General features: G+C 44.2%; 2 protein-coding genes across 9 annotated transcripts in view; one reads left to right on the top strand and one right to left on the bottom strand.

Annotated features, from left to right (window-relative positions):
• TTLL9 (tubulin tyrosine ligase like 9) overlaps positions 1 to 6,129 on the top strand; it is a 44,128-nt gene extending 37,999 nt beyond the window's left edge. For 5 of the 8 annotated variants that reach the window (XM_056811968.1, XM_056811966.1, XM_056811969.1 and 2 more), the window contains 5 exons: positions 24 to 220; positions 1,259 to 1,372; positions 3,658 to 3,750; positions 4,553 to 4,677; positions 5,716 to 6,129. In XM_056811968.1, coding sequence (XP_056667946.1) covers positions 24 to 220; positions 1,259 to 1,372; positions 3,658 to 3,750; positions 4,553 to 4,677; positions 5,716 to 5,792 — 606 coding nt within the window. In that variant the 3' untranslated portion in view covers positions 5,793 to 6,129. The remainder of the gene's footprint in view (positions 1 to 23; positions 221 to 1,258; positions 1,373 to 3,657; positions 3,751 to 4,552; positions 4,678 to 5,715) is intronic. The other 3 variants (XM_056811970.1, XM_056811967.1, XM_001363871.5) reach the window with 1 other exon arrangement.
• Positions 6,130 to 9,519: 3,390 nt separating this feature from the next.
• On the bottom strand, positions 9,520 to 15,605 carry PDRG1 (p53 and DNA damage regulated 1). The gene is made up of 5 exons (XM_001362647.5): positions 15,232 to 15,605; positions 14,926 to 15,001; positions 13,518 to 13,592; positions 10,765 to 10,845; positions 9,520 to 10,152 (listed from the first exon to the last, which is right to left on the bottom strand). The coding sequence occupies exons 1-5, from the start codon at positions 15,358 to 15,360 to the stop codon at positions 10,070 to 10,072; spliced, it is 444 nt and encodes a 147-aa protein (XP_001362684.2). The 5' UTR covers positions 15,361 to 15,605; the 3' UTR covers positions 9,520 to 10,069.
• Between the last annotated feature and the right edge of the window lie 2,652 nt (positions 15,606 to 18,257).

Raw genomic sequence — 18,257 nt, 5'->3', positions numbered from 1 at the left:
TTCACCCTGTGATTCTCTGGTAGGGCTGTAAATGGATGATCCAGCGATTTCGCCAGTACCTGACCTCTAAGCATGGCCCCGAGATGGTGGAGACACTCTTCCGGGACATGGACAACATTTTCATCAAAAGCCTGCAAAGCGTGCAGAAAGTCATCATCAGTGATAAGCACTGCTTTGAGCTATATGGCTATGACATTCTTATCGACCAGGACCTGAAGCCGTAAGGACTATTCTGTGGCATGGCCCATTTCTTGGGGTAGATCCTTGCTTAGGGTGAATCTGTCCAGAGTGGACCATTCCTGAGGATAAGCCTGTTCCACAGTTCAAGTTCATTCTGAGCTAAGTGTCCTCTTTCACAGAGTGGTCTTATTTTAAAGAATGGCCTCTTCCATAGGGCAGGCCGTTATATAGGTTAAAGGATGGTCTGTTTCTTTTTCTTTTCTTTTTTTTTACTTTTTTCCTCAGTACTTTGGAGAAACAATTTTTGACAACTGTTTTCTGACATTTTGCAATTTATGGATTTCTAATTTTTCTAATTTCTATTTGCTACTAATTGCATTTCTAATTGCTACTAGTCCAAGGATGAGAGCTGGCACCACCTTTCTTCTTCTCCAACTGTCCACAGTCTCTCCCTTAGTAGGCTTGGAGGAAGAGGTTCAATATACTATAGTTATCATCGCACCCAGAAAGAACACCAAACACCAGGCCCCAGTAGCTCCCAACTGCAAAACGGCCTTCTCCATTCATTCAAGAGAGGGTGGGCAAACAGCTGGCGTGGGTCACAAGTTAAGCCAGGGGTGTAGAGAACATAGGGATAAGGCCATCAGCATCCCACATGGCAAACATCTAAAAATTTAGCTCTAGAGACTCAGCATCTTGAGATAGTCATTGAGACAACGTGGTGTGGAAGGAATTCTGGGCTGGGTTTTAGCCTTGGATGTGCCATTCATTTGCTGTGTAATCCTGGACAAGTACTTTCCCTTCTGTGCACCTCAGTTAAATGCTCACTGAAGGGAGGGTCATAAGGATTCCGAGGATCCGTCAACATTGAAATTGCTTAAAGAGCAATAGGAAGAGTCCATTATCATCATCTTGACAAATGATGTCTGACGTCTCCCCAGTGCAAAGGGGCTTTCATTTTCATCTCAGAGGTTCAGGTTGAGAATAATCTAGGAGCTCCATCCCAAGGCAGGTTGGTTATATGGCATCTAACTACAGAGCTGAGAAAACACCAACTCTCCTCTCTTCTATTCTTTAGGTGGCTTCTTGAAGTCAATGCTTCCCCATCCCTTGCTGCCAGTAGCCAGGAGGACTATCAGCTCAAAACTTGCCTCCTAGAAGATACACTGCACATTGTAGATATGGAGGCCAGGTGAGAACACTGATCCAACTTAAGAGCCCTGGGGGCCCTTCTTTAGGAAACATCTATGAAAGCTTTGATTTAAACAAAATAATTTCTTTATTCTTGGAGACAGGCTCATTATCTAGATCTTTTGACTCCCACCCAAGCCATTGCCCTTTTTACTATGCTATCATGTCCACACATTTGTGGCTGATTATTTTTTCTCTAGTGCACCTCACATATGATTGTTTTTTTTTATTTTTTTAACTTTTAAATATTTTTCCATGTTTCCATGATTCATTTTCTTTCCCTCCCCTTTTCTTTCCCCCTCCCAGAACTGACAAGCAATGATTGTTTTATTTTAATTCAGTTTTTTTAATGTTCAGTTATTACTTTTCTTTACCTTCATCCCCACCCCATTGAGAAGGCAAGAAAAACAAAATCCATACAAATATGTAAAATCATACAAAATAAATCCCCACATTAGCCATGTCTCCTACCCCATCCCCCCCAAAAAGGAAAGAAAATATGCTTCCATCTGCCCTCTGAGTCTATCAGTTCTCTAGCAGGAGGCATGTTTCATCATGAATCCTTTGGAATCGTAACAGGTCATTGTGCTGATTAGTTACTAAGTCTTTCCCAGCTGTTTATCTTTATAATCTTGCTGTTATTGAGTACAGCTTTCTTCTCACTTCACTTTACATTAGTTCATACAACTTTTCCCAGGTTTCTCTGAAACTCACCCTTTGTATTCTACCCCATTCACATACCATACCTTGTTCAGCCATTCCCTAGTTGATGGGCATCTCCTCAGTTTCCAATTCTTTGCTACCACAAGATCTGCTATAAATATTTTTGTACACATGGGTCTTTTTCTTCTTTCTTTGTTCTCTTTAGGGTATAGATTTATTAGTGGTATTGAAAAAGTATGCACAGTTTAATAGCTTTTTTGGTGGTGCTCCTCAGAATGATAGGAGTTCACAACTTCACCAAGAGTGCATTGGTGTACCTGTCCTACCACAGTCCCCTCAGCATTTGCCATTTTCCTTTTCTGTCATCTTAGCCAATCTTCCAGAATAAGGTGGTATTTCACAGTTGTTTTAATGTGCATTTCTCTAATTAGCATGATTCTTTTTTCTTTTAATGTGATTTATTCAATTGTTCAAGAACATAGTTGTCTTAGAAAAAATGGTACTTTAGACTTAATGGATGCCAATTGGAGCTGTTTTTGTCCCCAGACCTACCTTTCATTTCATTGGTGTAGAGAGCTCTCAGTGAGCTCTCTGATGCAACACCTTCCTTCTCCTTTATTGACGTTAGAGGGTTGACAGGAGAAAGACAGGAAGGACCCTGAGAGGTTAAATGAGATGCCATATCATCACAGCAAGTATTTGATAGTCAGGTCTCAAACTGGGATCTTCCTGACACTGAGGGGAGTTCTCCATCCATTATATCACACTACCTCTCTACAGGAGTGAAACTGGATAGAAAACTAGGTTGCTGGGGCAGTTGGGTAGCTCAGTGGATTGAGAGTCAGGCCTAGAGATGGGAGGTCCTGGGTTCAAATGTGGCCTCAGACACTTCCCAGCTGTGTGGCCCTGGGCAAGTCACTTAACCCCCATTGCCTAGCCTTTACTGCTCTTCTGCCTTGGAACCAACATACAGTATTGGTAAGGGTTTAAAAAAAGAAAGAAAGAAAGAAAACTAGATTGCCTTCTATTCCCTGAGGCAGACCTAACCACATTCATTTTTTTCCTACTGGGAAAAAATTAATTGTTGGGTGAGGAAAAACTTAATAGAGAAGTTCCAGGAAGTCATATGCCAGATTCAGTGCTAAGGACTGGGGTATAAAAAAAAGAGGCAGCTGCTGCTCTCAAGGAGCTTACAATCTATTGGGAGAAGACAACTCACAAAAGAAAGCTGAGGAGCTAGGAGGGAAAGGTACCCAATTCGGACCCAAATGGAGAAATCCAAAGGACTGGAAGGATCATGGGATCTTGGATCGGGAAGGCACTTTAGACGTAATCTAGTTCAGTCCCATCATTTCCCAAATGGGGAGTGTGCGGTCAAGAGAAGAGAATGGACTTTGCCTAAAGTATAATGGGAACAAGCTGGAACATGACTCCAGAACCACTGACTCTAAGTCCATTCCCTTCTAAGGCCTATATCTATCCCTGGCCAAGTCAGAAACATATCAGCAATCAGTGACCCTAAGGCTTCCATGCCTCTTGGGTCAAGGGTGGAAAGACACAATGGCCCAGATCCTCTAGAAGGTGTTCAAAATGATGATAATCCCTTTCATTCAGTTTACAAAGCACACACAGAGCAGCCCATGGGAGTGTGGAGGGCAAGGCTTGCTTACTCAGACTCTACAGGAGGAAACAGGCCTATGGGTCCAGGCTGGCATGGTGAGTGCGGGACTCAAAGCCAGCAGTGAGTATAGCATGGCACTGAGGAGGGCTGCCGCTGGAGTCAGAGGGGCTGCGGCTTGGATCCAGACCTTGTCCCTTGCTGTGTGACCCTACACAGGTCATCTCATCTCTTCGCCTCTGTTTTTTGATCTGTAAAACAGGAGTAATAATACTTGTACGGAGAGGCCGCTATCTCTCAGCGAGTCTGTTAAATGGGCGTTCAGATGCTGCTTCTGACATGGCAGCGCTGTGATCCTGCCCCTGCGTAGCTCTCTGAGGCTGTTTGTTTCCCACGTCCAACAGCAATGGGATCATAGGGGTGGACTCCCCTGACCGGCACCTCCATGGCCACAAGGAAAAAATGTGTTTGTGCTCCCGTTATTGTGAGGCTTAAATGAGCTCATCGATATGAAGTACCTTTGAAATCGTAGTGGGCAGATACCACGTATTATTAGGCTGTTAATTCGGAGTGCGTTGCTTTCTCCTCAAATGCCACCCCATGTCAGCTTTTTACCTTTTAGAGGGAGAGAGTATGGATGTTTCAGTTGAATCAGAAAACTGAAGCTCAGGTTTTGGGTCTGCATGAGCAAATCCTTTGGCCTTGGAGCTTCCGCTGACTTCTCTGTGACATGGGAACGAAAACTGGCACCACTGACCCCCCCCCCCCCCTGCTCTGTTTTGAACAAGTGCTAGTCCCTTAGGGCTAGGCCAGTGCCCCCTCCACAAAGCTTCCCGTCAGAGGGCTGGGCTGTATTCCTCCTTGGACGGGCTACCCATCCCTGCTGTCCCTGCCTCCTAGGCTCACAGGAAAGGAAAAGCGAGTTGGCGGCTTTGACCTCATGTGGAATGATGGACCGGTCAGCAGAGAGGAAGAGGGCATTGACACGGCAGGGACTGGGAACTTTGTGGCCAACACCCACCTGGGTACGTGTGATTTCTGGCCAGGTTCTCTGAGGGTCACATCTCCAGCCTGGTATGATCTGGGGACGGGGAAATCCAAGCAGCAAAGCGGGGAGTGTGGGCTGGTGGAGAAATTTCCACCATTACCTGTCAAGTCAGTAGTGAGCTGTCTACATGCATCTCTTTAGACGAATTCTCTTTTTATAATTCCCTTCTTGAGTTTTCCCCTCCTCTAGGCTTCCTCCCAGCCTTTTAGATTTTAGTCCTGGGACCTACCTGTCCCTGAAGCCTTTTGTATCAGCTCTCCCCAGTTCTGAGGCGGGGGCTGCTGCTGCTGCTTCTCTTTTCTTTACTCTTGAGTGAGAAGGGACGGCTTCTTAGCTTTCCAATCACTTGAATGCAGTCCAGGGGGGTGAAATCCTGAGGACTAGGACACTTGGGAGGGCTTCTGGGAGATGGTGTTTAGAACAGGCCATTGAGTCTGGAAGGGGGAAGGGGTTTCCACAGGGGCAGAGGCATGTGATGGGGCAAGTGGTGGGGTGTGGCAGGTACTCCAAATGGACTAGAACCCAGGCCCCCAGGTGGGAAGTGTGAGAAAAGGACCCAGAAGGTAGTGATTGCTCCCATACTGTGGAGAGGCTCAAAAACCAGGCAAAAGAGTTTGAAGTTGATTTGGGGTTAACCACTCCCACTACATTAGGGCTTTACTTTTCAAGGCTGGGGAAAGACCAAGTGCAGCGGCTGGTCTTGGATGCAGGACATGGATTGTGGGCAAACCCCCATTTTCTAGCCCCATTTCCTCATCTGTCTAGCTGTGGGTAGTAATTCAAGCTTGCAGTCTATCCTGAAGAGGTCCCGAGGTGTATTGGTAAACCTTTAAGTACTACATGGGCTCCTCCTATCCCATTTGACAGATGAGGAAACGGAGGCTTGCCCACAGTCCTGCCCCAGCAGGGAGTATGAGCTGAGCCTAGAGCTAGGGCCTAGGTCTTCTGACCAGATAGTAGAGAAAACCGGCAGGATGGGGTCCTGCTAGCAGCCCTGCTCTTGCTTTCATTTCAGGCTGCAACAACGATCGAAAGAAACAGCTGAGGCAGCTCTTCTGTTCATTTCACAGCCAGAAGAAGGTTACCAGTTAATCATGGGCCAGGGGGAAATTGAGCCTAAGCAGGTGCCCAGTGACCCCTCCCAGTTTTGGAGCTGTTCCTCCAGTTTCTCTCAGGCCTGCCAGCACTTCTGCTGGCTCAGCATGTCACCGACCATCAGCCATTCTGGACTCGCTGGCTCCAGCGTGCTCTGCGGGTGAAGCGTGCTCAGGAGCTGTGCCAGCCTGGGAAGCTGGATGCATCTGTGACCTTGACAGGGGTTGGTCTGAAGTGGTGCTATGCCTGGGGAAGGATCTGACCCACAGAGAGAAATGTAGCAGCCTTGTAGCCCTAAAGAGAACTTTCTTAATAAAAGCCAGTCATCATTTGAGTTCTGTTTGTGATCTGGCAAGAATGCTGTTGGCCGAAGCCACCCCCATTTTACAGATGGATGGCAAAAAGAGTGATGGCTCCCAAGCTGTGAACACAAGGTTGGAAGGTTTTAGTGACAGGAATCGCCCCATTAGCTATAGGAAGGCAGACTTCACTTCTAGAGGCAGTTTCTGTGCAGACCACATATGACTTCACTGGCATCAAGAACACCTACCTATGGGCTGCAGCTGGGTGGCTCACTGGATGGAGAGCCAGGTCTAGAAAAGGGAGGTCTTGGGTTCAAATGTGGCCTCAGACACGTCCTAGCTGGGTGACATACCCCCCCATTTCCTAGCCCTTATTGCTCTTCCAATACAGTATTGATTCTAGGATGGAAGGTGAGGGTTTGAAAAAACAAAAACAAAACCCAAACTCCTACCTACTGAAGAAACTTCCCTTCCCTAATGTCAGTTAACTGTTCTCCACCTTGGTGGCAGAGGGGATTGCCTGGGACCCTGAGAGATTAGGTGACTTGCCCAGTGTCACCTGGCCAGTGTGGGTCAGAGGTAGGGCATGAACCCAGGTTTTCCCAATTCAGTCAGCTCTTAATGTCAGGTGGCCTCTCCTCACATCTATATAATGGGGCCAACAAAGCAACCAGCTATTTCTTATTCACTTTTTAAGGGCAGAACTATCCTTTTTCTTTCTAAACCCTTACTTTCTACCTAACAACTCTGAAGACAGAGGGCAAGGGCTAGGCAATGAAGGTTAAATTGAGGCGGGCCATTGGAGGAGGCCAGCGTCACCTTCAAAGAATTGTCTCAAACGTTCTCCATAGTGAATACAGCAAATGTGTCCCTCAAGGGGAGGGGTCTGGGGTAAGGCACCCGTCGGCCCCTCTCCTTAAGGGAGTAGGTGAGCTATGAGGAAGCCAGTGGCAGCCTTGTAAGGGTTTAGCCATGTGCGTGTCAGTCTGGAGGCTAGGGTACTGTACGTGATAGCTTTTACACAAGATGGTGTGTAAGAATTAAATATATATTTCTATGCAGATATATATTTTATGAAGTTTATTAGAAAGGGTAGACAATCATGATTTTAAATCTCATCATTCCTCTCAGTAACCTGACCATGAGTTGCCTAGCCTGTCAGTCCCTTCCTCTTTCCCCCTTACCTGCCTGCTCTGTTCCCGAGTTCACGTTTGTCCAAAAGGCCAGGTCAGTCACTGCTCCCTCACTTTTATTGACGTACAGGGACACCAAACCTGATGTAACTTATGTGAGGAATGTCTACAAACTGGACAAGCTACTCAGGAGGGGGAGGGGATAAGATCCCCTCGGCACAGGTTACAAGTGGACAGTTAAGTTTGCTTATGTAGGCTGTGTGAGTGGCCTTTCCCCCTGGAAAGCCCCAGTAGCTATTGTGGTCAGTAGGGCCTTAGGCATGGGTTGTCCTAACAAGACCCCCAACCCTTCCTCATCAAAGTGACTTGCCCAGGGTCACACAGCTGCTGGGAAGTGTCTGAGGTCACGAGTCCAGACCTCTATCCACTGAACTACCTAGCTGCCCCAGCAGCCCTACTTCTGACACATACTGGCTGGGTCATTTATCCAGTCACCATTGCATTATGCCTGTACCATATGTGAAGCACTGTGAGAGGTGCTGGGGAAATAAGTACAATTAGGGAAAGAATCCCTCCTGACAAGGAGCCGAGTTACCAGTGACTGATCTCTACTGGTAGATGTCATTTCATCAGAATCACAGATCCAGCAGACAGGAAATCCTGTGCCAGCACTGTGACAAAGGGTCAGAGGTGACAGAGAAATCAGAGAGGACTATAGTCCTATCCATTCTTGGGAACCCAAATGCCTTGGGAGGAGCTGAGAAAAAGCTAATTAAAGACAAAGGAAGAACCATCAGAAGTTCCAGAGATCAGGAAAGGTCTCATGGAGGTGACACTGAAGATCCAAGGGCGAAATAAACCTGAACCTGTCTGAACCTGTTTCCTTCTCTGTAAAATAGAGAACATATCATCCAAGGTACCTACTTCCTGGACTCCTGACAAACTTAGATGAGCTACTGTAGCTAAGGTACTTTGCAAAATTTAAATGTCAGTTATAATCTCCCTACTATATGGGGGTATCATCAGTTTGAAGGTGTGAAAGCCTATCGACTAGCCAGAATATACTTTCTAATTCCTGGGGTAATTACTAACACTGACAGAGCATTCTAAAATTTGCCAAGTACTTTTCTCAAGGCCTTGTAAGGTTAACAGTCCAGATGTCATTATTATTGTACAGAAAATGAAGTTAAAGAAGGGAAGTGTTTGGTCTCAGGAGTATGAGTAGGAGGCCAGGCCTCTCCTGGTTCCAGGTGAGGCATCCCACTCTACCACAGCCAAAAATGAGTGGGATGGAGAGGGAGAAGAAAGACTAAGCTAGGGGGCAGCTGGGTGGCTTAGTGGATTGAGAACCAGGCCCAGAGACAGGAGGTCCTGGGTTCAAATGTGACCTGACACTTCCTAGCTATGTGACCCTGGGCAAGCCATTTAATTCCCATGATCTAGCCCTTGCTGCTCTTCTGTCTTGGACAGTATTGGTTCTAAGATGGATGGTAAGGGTTTAAAAATGATAATAAAAATAAAGACTAACTAGAGGTGAAAGGTCCCTACTAGAAAGCCAGTAAGAGGTCACTGCAACTATAAGCATCATTTAATCAATGTTAGGAACCATCAGCTGCATCCCAGTCCTCACCCTTCTCCCCCCCCACTCCCAAGTCTGGTTTAATAGAAAACCATAGTCCAACCTACAATTGCATGCTCCCTGCATGATTTTGTATAGCATACATTTCTTTCTTCCTTTCCAAGTGCTCTCATATAGGAGGTGCAGCAGTTGCCATATAAGGTAAAATCTCCAGTAGTAGGATACCACTGATGACGACCCTGGCCAATGAGACTGCAAGAGAATATACCATTTACAAACACCGAAAGCTGTCTCAGGCACCACAGGGATACTGGAGATTCCATCCCAGGCTCTTTACTCCACTCAAGTCTTTTTGTGGCTCTCTGGAAGTTCATTTGCTATAGTCAAAGGGTATGTCCACCTCTGGGAAATTCCACAAAGCCAGGGGGAGTATAGATAGGAACAGTATTATCAAAAGTCAATGATAAATTGCCCCTAAGCCCTGCAATAACTAATGAAACAACTGCCCTTTGCCCAAGAGAAGTTAAGGAGACTAAGTCTCAATCTGATCTACAAATTACTAATAAGAGTTTATTAAAAGCTCTGATGTAATCAGAACTCAGGACATACTAAAAAGGGGGAGCTGTGTTGAGAAATGTGAGCTGTCTCCAGCACTAGTTGTATGAGCTGTGTGGTGAACCACAAGTAGAGATTTCCTGTATATCACAAACCACCATTGAGCTTTGCTCTTTTATTCATACCTATTATAAACACTTTCCATCATCACTGAGTCTCTCTTCTCCATCTTTTCCCCACAACTAGGAGAGGGGAAGGAGAAGTTATACTGGAATGAAGTGCTCACTCTCTCCCACTCCCTTCCCCAGGCCTAGAACAATAGTCAAACTGTGGGTTTGAAGCAAAGGAAAAACGCACACTCCCAGACAGCAGGACATTGTTGGAAGTGCCTGTGGCAGTCATTCTAATGCTCCCACTGCTGCTGCCCCAGCCTCTCATCTTGGATCTTCTCCAAGGACTATCAATAGGCTTGGTGTTTCGGCCCACCCTGGTGGCGTCCTGGGTGGATAATAACAGGCCCTAGGTTCCTGGCCTTAATAGAGCAGCCAAATCTTGTAAACAAAAGTCTTTAGTAGCAAACTGCTATTGACAGATTCTTGAAGCTAGTTCCTACTATGCCTTAGCACCATGGTTGGGAAGTGGCTCTTCAGTGAGCATCTAGGGATCAGTGGTTTAAGTTCCATGCTGGTCTTTGGTTGTTGAACCTCAACCTTTCAAGATGACATTTAGGGCTCTCATCTCCTCCTGGCTCAGGGGCTTCAAGTTAAAGCCTTTCAACTCCGGTTTACCTACAAGGAGAATCATCAATAGGTCAGATGTGGAGTGCTGGCTGGTCCCACCACATTCTAGCTGAGGGAAGAAGAGCTTACTGAGCTTCCATACATTGTCATGGGAGAGACTAATGGTCTATTAAGAAAGACTAGGCAAAAACAGTTTTTTGTGTGCTAAGCAAAACTGATTTCTTGGGTTTTGGACTCTGCAAGCACTCATTGACCCTTATTTCCTCATTTATCGCAGAGGGGCTTTCTTGCCTACTCATCTTCTTCAATCACTGTCAGAGCAGAAAAGCAAGTTCTGGGTTCACCCAAGATCATAAAGATCTCCCTGGGTCATACTATCTGCCTGCCTCTCTCCTGGATTCAATTTTTATCAATTCAAAACAGGGGCCCCCTGTGACCAATTTGGGAGCACAACTTTATGAGGAAACTTCAATGAGACTTCAGATTATTGTTGGTGGTGGAGTTCAGAGTGGCCCAGGCTCTTAACATGTGTCCTTCTATTAGGTCCCTCTTCTTTGACTTCTGGAGGCCTACATTCACTTGTTTTACCCCAATCCCTGAGATTTCATGCTAAGCTGGGTTTTGGCTTTTCCCACTTTTCAGTTCCCACCAAGGAATTACCCTGGGCTTCCAAAAGGCGGTTGACCTTCCCTTTCAGCTGTTTCCGTAGTTTTTCTATCTCCTCATCTAGATGCTCTTGATCTGAAAGAAACAATAATAGCAGCTGACATTTTCAAAGCATCTGGCAGTTTTTAAAGCACTTTTCTTCAGTGGGAAGGGCAAATAGCATTGTTCTTATTTTATAGAGGAAACTGGCCAAATGACTTACTCAGTCACACAACTTATAACAGCATCAAGCCCCAACTCCAGGTGTGAAGAGGGGCTGACCCGCAGCCCTTACAAGAAAGGAAAGATAGAAGGTTGACCTTGGGGGAAAGGGGCTGAAGCCAAGGGGATGGATAAAAAGGAGGCAGACACCCACACAATGTTTATAATAATCTAGCTGCACAGATCAAGCTCCAGCTTCCTAACTTTCACAAGGACATGAAACAGATAGGTAACTTTAAATCAACACATGGGAGTAATCAATGAGTATAGAGCTTAGCTGAGAGAAAAGCCACAATCCCTTAGATCGAGGGCTCTAATCACTCCGGCTAGAGGGTAGGAGATTAAGAAAGAGAGGTATTTCACAGAAATAAAGGAAATTCCATGAGAAAGCTGTTCTTGGCCAGAGGCCAAGCTCCAGGAAAGATAGACAGGTAAGAGGTAATTAGGGCTTGCTTTCTGTGCTCGAATTTATTGGCATTGAGATGCAAATGTACATAATACATATTAATGAATACACAGTGGATTGCCATTGGTTCAGCTGCAAATTACGACATGGCAGAGGCTGGATGGTCTCAGCCAGGTGAGCACAAAGAAACCTGAGTTCTCGCCTAAACCTTAGGAATGCTGGGATCAAAGGTCAATGCCTTTCTTGCCATGCGCAGGACTGAGCATAGGCTTTCCTAAAACAATCCTTACAGATTATTTCCCTTGTGCATACACAGGTGTGGACTGTTACAAGGTGTCTTTACACACACCATCACACTTCAACAGCCTGATATGGAGAAGTGGGAATGAGAGGTCACTAGTCTCTTTTATGTTTTACCAAGGTCCCAAAAAATAGTAGAAAAAAGGCAGCCAAGTTTGAGGTGGGAGAGGCAGCTCAATGCTGCTGGAACCAGGCTTATGAAGTTCATGGCCAGGTCTCAGAGGCAGAGAAGGAATTGTTGAGACAAAGAATATGTGAACCATAATGCAAGCTGGGCTGAAACATGGAGGAAATTGTGGATTGATTAAACAAAGCCTGCATCCAACTTGCTAAGTGATCACAATTGATACTCCCTGACTCCATGACTTTGAAAACCAAATGGACTGGACTAAATGGTCTCTAAAATTCCTTGCAGCTTAGACATTCAAGGATTCTTCTCACTTGATGTTAAGAAGTCCCCCTTAACAAAGGATTATAGAACAATGACTGGTTCTACATACCATCTAGCTGATGAGATTCAGACACATCCAAAGACAGTACCTGGCTGGAAATATTTATGTGTTTGATGATGACACAGATTAATGGCACAGCAAGTGAGAAAAGGAGGATCCCTAGAATGGGTTACATAGGGGAAAACTGCTGCTGGAGTAAGGAGTTAAACTTTTATGTATGTAGAAAATGTACAGAGAAACTAAAGAGAGGAGGAAGAGCTTTGCAAGCAGAGTGTAATAGCAAGATCAAACACAAAAAGATGGGGAAGCATCAGGAATGGTATACCAGACAGAAAGTGAAGAGATAAAGAGAGATTAGGTCATATTGTATAATTTCTTTTCCAGGTCTGGATACCAAGAACTCCCAATCAGTTTATTTGCAAATGACACTTTTCTACCTTGTTTGGTAATTCTGAGACCACAGGACTTCATTTAGATCAGAGATTTAGGGCTGAAGGAGACTTGAGAGGCCACCTAGTCCATTTTACAGATGAGGAAACATACCTAAAAAAGTTGTGTCTTGTCCAAGGTCACAAGGATAATAATGCCTCTCTTTAAACAAATAATTAAATAAACAAACCCTTATCTTTGAATCAATGCTAAGTATCAGTTCTAAGGCAGAAAAGTGGTAAGGACTAGGCGATTGGGTTAAAAGACTTGTCCAGAGTATACAGCTAGGGCATGAGGCCTAACCCAAGTCTTCCTATGTTCAAGTCTTACCAATAACAATTAACAATAATAATAATATTATAATAATGTCTTTTTATAGGTTCAATAGGACTTGAATCCATTTCCTGGATTTAGTCAGTGCTCTTTCCTGAACCAGATTGGTGGGATATCCAATCCCTTCTTCTCTTCCCAGTGAAGAATGTAGAGCTCATCCTCATCTTTTCTGCACTGATAACCCACAATCCCTCTCCTCCCCCAAAAAAATTAGGCCTAAGAAGGTTTTGGGGGCTGAGACTTTTAAAAAAATTATAATTATTATATTTATCATTTTATTGGCCCTGCTTATTCTACTCCATCAAATCTTAATTTTTTTCTGAATTCTTCATATTTTTGTTTCTTATAGCTATTCCCTAATCAACACATACCCAGTTTGTTTCAAAGTTTTTTGCTGCTATAGAAAGTGCAGCTATGAACATTTTAATATGTCTATTCTATCTTTGACATCTTTGAAGTGTAAGTCCCAAAGTGGGATCTTTAGATCAAAGGCTATAAACAGTTTAATGATTTTGGGAACTAAGACTTTTTGCCAGGTTTGAATTAAGATCTAAACCTAAATTATGCAAAGCCTGATTTGGAAGGTGAAGCTGCAGTGTTCACAGTACAGTTTTGGGGTCTCTTACCTTTCTGAATCATATCCTTTGTCCGTGATTGGGGAAGCTTGATGAACATGTTTCCAAAGCAAACCATCACTTTATCTGAAATAGTAGCCCATGGTCAGTGTAATCAATCAACAAGTATTTAAGTGCCTGCTTTGTGTCAGAAACTATGAGACACAAATATTAAGAATGAAACAATTCCTACTCTGAAGATTACATTCTAATTGAGACCATCAATACATATATAAATATATGGTGTGTCAAATAAACAAATACAAATGTATTTTAAGTAGTTTGGGAGGGGGACACTAGAAGTTGGTGGAGGTGAAGGATCAAGAAGGGTTCTTATGCTGATTGTGAGACAAGTCCTCATTGAAGCTGGCATCTTTAGGACTAATGCCAAATTTTGCTAGTGATATTAAAGGATTCATGAGGCAGATTTTTTTAGTGGCCCTGGAGACAGGAAGACATGTCATGAAATCCCTCCTTATACTTACTGGTTGTTTGACCCTGTGTGAGTCAACCTTACTACTATTCTTCCAGTTTCTCATTTATAAAATAGAGAAGATAATACTTACTTCACAAGGTTGTCATTGGGATTGAATGAGATGACATGTAGGGTACTTCACAAATCTTCAAGTGCTATGTGTTAGCTATTATAGATATTCTTCTCCACAAGTCTAAAGGTATCCATAACTCCCTAAGGAAGGTGATAGAATTCAAGCCCTAATTTGGTGGCAAAAATAAAAAGATCTTACAGAGTTTAAATTCTGGGCAAGTCATTTACCCTGTTTGCCTCAGAAAAAATGAGCTGGAGAAGGAAATGGCAAACCACTCCAGTATCTGTGACAAGAAAACCTCAAATGGGGTCACAGAAAAATGACTGAAAGCATGAAGACTAAGTCACAATAAATCCAGTCTTCTTCATACTAAATATTCCTAAAAGTTCAAGAATAGCAAGATCCACTGCTGCTTACACTTCCCTAGCATAGAGCAAGCCTTCAAGAGCTAGGAGTCATTCCTTTGACCACAAGGCTGGGTCAAGAGGTCACAGATCGCAGGTTTGTGAGGGCTGAACTATAGAGTAAAATTAAGCTTGTAGGCAGAATGAGAGGGTGTAACAATTAAATTTTGGTTTTGACTCAATATGAGAGTTCATTTCCTGTGGCTCCCCCACTTCACAGGAACCAATCATGGTATTTTAATTTGCCTAGCACTGCCCAGGAGAGCAGTCTGTAGGATTCACAGTCCTTTGAGGGTGTAAACTCTTATCAGAAGGATTCACAAGCTCTCTAAATACTTGATTGAGTTGGGAAAGAAATTTACTTTTACAGGCGGAAGGATGGAAAGGAGGGTATCTGGGGGTGGGGTGGCGGGGGCCGGGAAAGGATTTCCATAGGCCCTGATCTTTCCCCTACTTCCCATAACTTACCGGACGGGCTGGGGTCTCTCTGGAGGGCCCTCAGGGCTTCCCGGTTTTGGTTTCTTTTCAAGTCCAGGTCCACTATCTAGGAGAAAATCCCACAGCCAAACATGATGGTGGGCCCAGGCTGTCAGAGCACCGACCTCGGCCTAATAATTCCTTCCGCCCACCCGGGGGGCCTCAGTTTCCTTCCCTGTACAAAAATGGGTCTGGAACAGGAGTCCTGGGCCCGAGTCGGGTTAAGAAGGGGAATGGAGAAGAAAGAAGGGCAAGAATTGAAAGCGCCTTCTCCTCGTTCCCAGGCCCTTCACGAACCTGCTGCTTGTCGGCCAGGACCTCTTCGGCTAACTCCTCTACCTCTCCCAGGTAGCGCAGCACACGATCAGCCTCAGGCCCCAACATGATTTCAGCAACTTGGTAGCTAGGCAGTCTCCCTGTGCGCATGCGCCGTTGCCGGCACGCTACGAATGGCCGGTGGCCACCGGCGCGCAAGCCGCACGTAGGCCGGGACGCACGCCTTGAGGGCGGGGCGGAGCAGGGGAAACGTAGATGGGATGGCCTTTGGGACCACGTGGGACAACGCCTTCAGGGCCTTCAGGGCCCGACGGAGTTGGGCGGCGGCGCACGTGTTGCAGGAAAAGACAGGTGTTTTGGCACCCCCTTCCGGCTGGGTCTTGTCTCTGCACTTAAAGTCCTTAAGTTGGGGAAATAGTTCAAGGTTCCCTCCTTCCCCACATCCAGGACTCACCCCGAATCCTGGACGCCTACACTGGGGAGTGCAGAGTGAAAATAAGAGGAATCCAGCCATTTTTAGTTCCCAAGGCAGCAAGGAAAGGTTGGATGAACTTTTCCAAAAGCCCAGGCTCAGGCTAATTGCTAAAGCAAACAGTTTAGCCAAGAAAACAAGACTTAGAAGAGTACTACATGGGAGCCAGTCTGAGGAAGGGCTGAGCCGCTAAACTCAAACTATGGCTTTGACCTAGAAGGGAAGAGATATTTGTGGACTGGAGTAGTCAGGAGAATGTTTTCAGAAAGAAGCTAGAAGCTAATCTAAGACCCTGTGCAAGTCACTTCTCTAGTCTCCTCCTCTGTAAAATGTGATTCAAATTCGAAAAATTTAATTAGGTATTTAGTATAAAAATCTCTTCACAGCTTTAGGAATTTTCTAGTGCAAAGAGTTTGGTATGTTGGGGAGAAAAGGGTTGCTATAAGAATGATACTTTTATCAACTAAGGCAAACTTACAGACTTCGAATTTCAGTATATCTGCTTATCCTCAGCAGATGTAACAAGAATTCTTCACTAGAACTTGGGTTTTCTGACCCTAAGGCAGAACCAATAAGTAGATTAAGTTCCAAAGAGATAGTTGTAGGCCTCATCACCATTGGTGGTGTGGGCTTGATGTACACTCATTGGTGCTGCAGAAGGAATATGGTTCCATGGCTCCTTTTTCTACTCTCTGAAAACCTCAGAAAAACAGCATGTCAATTAATTAGTTAATTAATTAGCAACAGGCAGCTAGGTGGTATACTGGATAGAGTTTAAGTGTCTAGAATCAGGTAAAGTATCTTCCTGAATTCAAAGCCAGCCTCAGACATTTACTAAGTGTGTGACCCTGGGCAAGTCACTTAACTCTGCCTCAGTTGCCTCATCTGGAGGCATCATGGAGAAGAAAATAGCAAACCATTCTAGGATCTTTGCCAAGAAAATCCTAAATGGAGTCACAAAGAGTTGGACACTAAAGACTAAACAGTAGTAACAAAATTAACCTGCAAGGGCCTATGAAATGCAATATGGCCATGAGATGGTTTAACCCTGGTTCTACTGGCCAAGATACTCAATCAAATTACAATAAGTTACTCCATATTCCATTGCCACACACTAAGTTCCCCAAAGGCTGGAGAATCTCCACTACTCACCAGAGGCCAATATCCAACTCTGTGTGATCCTATTTGAGGTTTTCTTGGCAAAGATACTGGAGTGGTTTGCCATTTCCTTCTTCAGTTCATTTTACAGATGAGGAAACTGAGGTAGAGTTAAGTGACTTACCCAGAGGCTCTCTCTCTATCCATGTTGCCACCTAGCTGCTCCCCCCACCCTTCAACCTATAAACTCCAAGCTGCTACCTCATCTTAGGTACTTGGGATTTGTCATTGGACTCCATATAGCTTAAGTTTAGTAATGTTAGAATATTTTCAATATCATATACTTAATGCTAAGTGAAGTGAGAAAAACCAGGAGAACAATTTAGACAGCAATAGCAACCTTATCAAGATAACCAGCTGTGAAAGACTTAGTTACTCTGGCCAATACAATGATCAACTACTTCTGAAGGAGTCATGATGAAAAATGCTATCCACCTCTAGATAGAGAACTAATGGACTCTGCACACAGATTGTAGCATTTTCTCTCTTTTTTTTTTTCAGGGACATGGTTAATTGGAAATTTGTCTCACACTATTTGTAATGGGTTTTATATTTCTTGCCTTCTCAATAGGTGAGGGTAGACAGAAAATCTTTAACTGAAAGGAAAATAAAATAGAATGTAAAAAAAGAATTACGACAAAACAAAAAATTTTGAGGACAGCAGAAAAAGTATTCAGTGGCATGCTGGAGTCAGCTTGAATTTAACTAAATTTTCAGTGTGAGCATTTATACTTTGGAATCGGCAAATCCTGTAAGTCAGGCTTGATTTATCATTCTGTTGATTTTTCTAATTTTAAGAAAGTGATGGAGAAAATATTAATCATGCAGATGAAAACTAAAGGTGTAACTACTAAACCTTTTTTTGAGAAATGATTGTTAAATAGTTGCCAGCATATGACAGAGTATGTTTTCTGAGATTCTAGAACTATGAGAAGTACAAGATGATAAAAACAGCCAGGGTAGTTATTGGGTCAGTGATCTTAGGAACTATACAGCACCAAAGAAGACATTAGACAAAAATAGAGATGTATTTTTGAGTTGAAATGCTGATGGAAAGGAGAGATTGTCTTCTAAAAAAGGAAATGATGACAACTTTGTTGGAAGCTGAAGGGGACTGCAAGGAAGGTGGACTGGGGAGTAACAGGTTAACAGAACAGTTAAGAGAGCCAGTAATGGGGTAAAATGAATAACTTGTTTCTACTCTGAGCCTTGTGAATCTATATACTTCCGAGGAAATGGTACAGTCTGGCCAATTTGTGCCACTCTCTCCACAGGGAAGAGGAAACAGAAAAAAAGCTAGAATGGATATATGGATAGGTAAGAATAGCACCACTCCTCCCTTCTCCACCTCCCCCATTCCCCAACCCACATACCACACTCCCCTCTCCCCAAAGGAATTCTATATCCTCTGGGTTCA

Source organism: Monodelphis domestica, chromosome 1 (genome assembly GCF_027887165.1).
Source record: "Monodelphis domestica isolate mMonDom1 chromosome 1, mMonDom1.pri, whole genome shotgun sequence".
Lineage (NCBI taxonomy): Eukaryota > Metazoa > Chordata > Mammalia > Didelphimorphia > Didelphidae > Monodelphis > Monodelphis domestica.
This window is presented reverse-complemented; position numbering and strand designations above follow the sequence as displayed.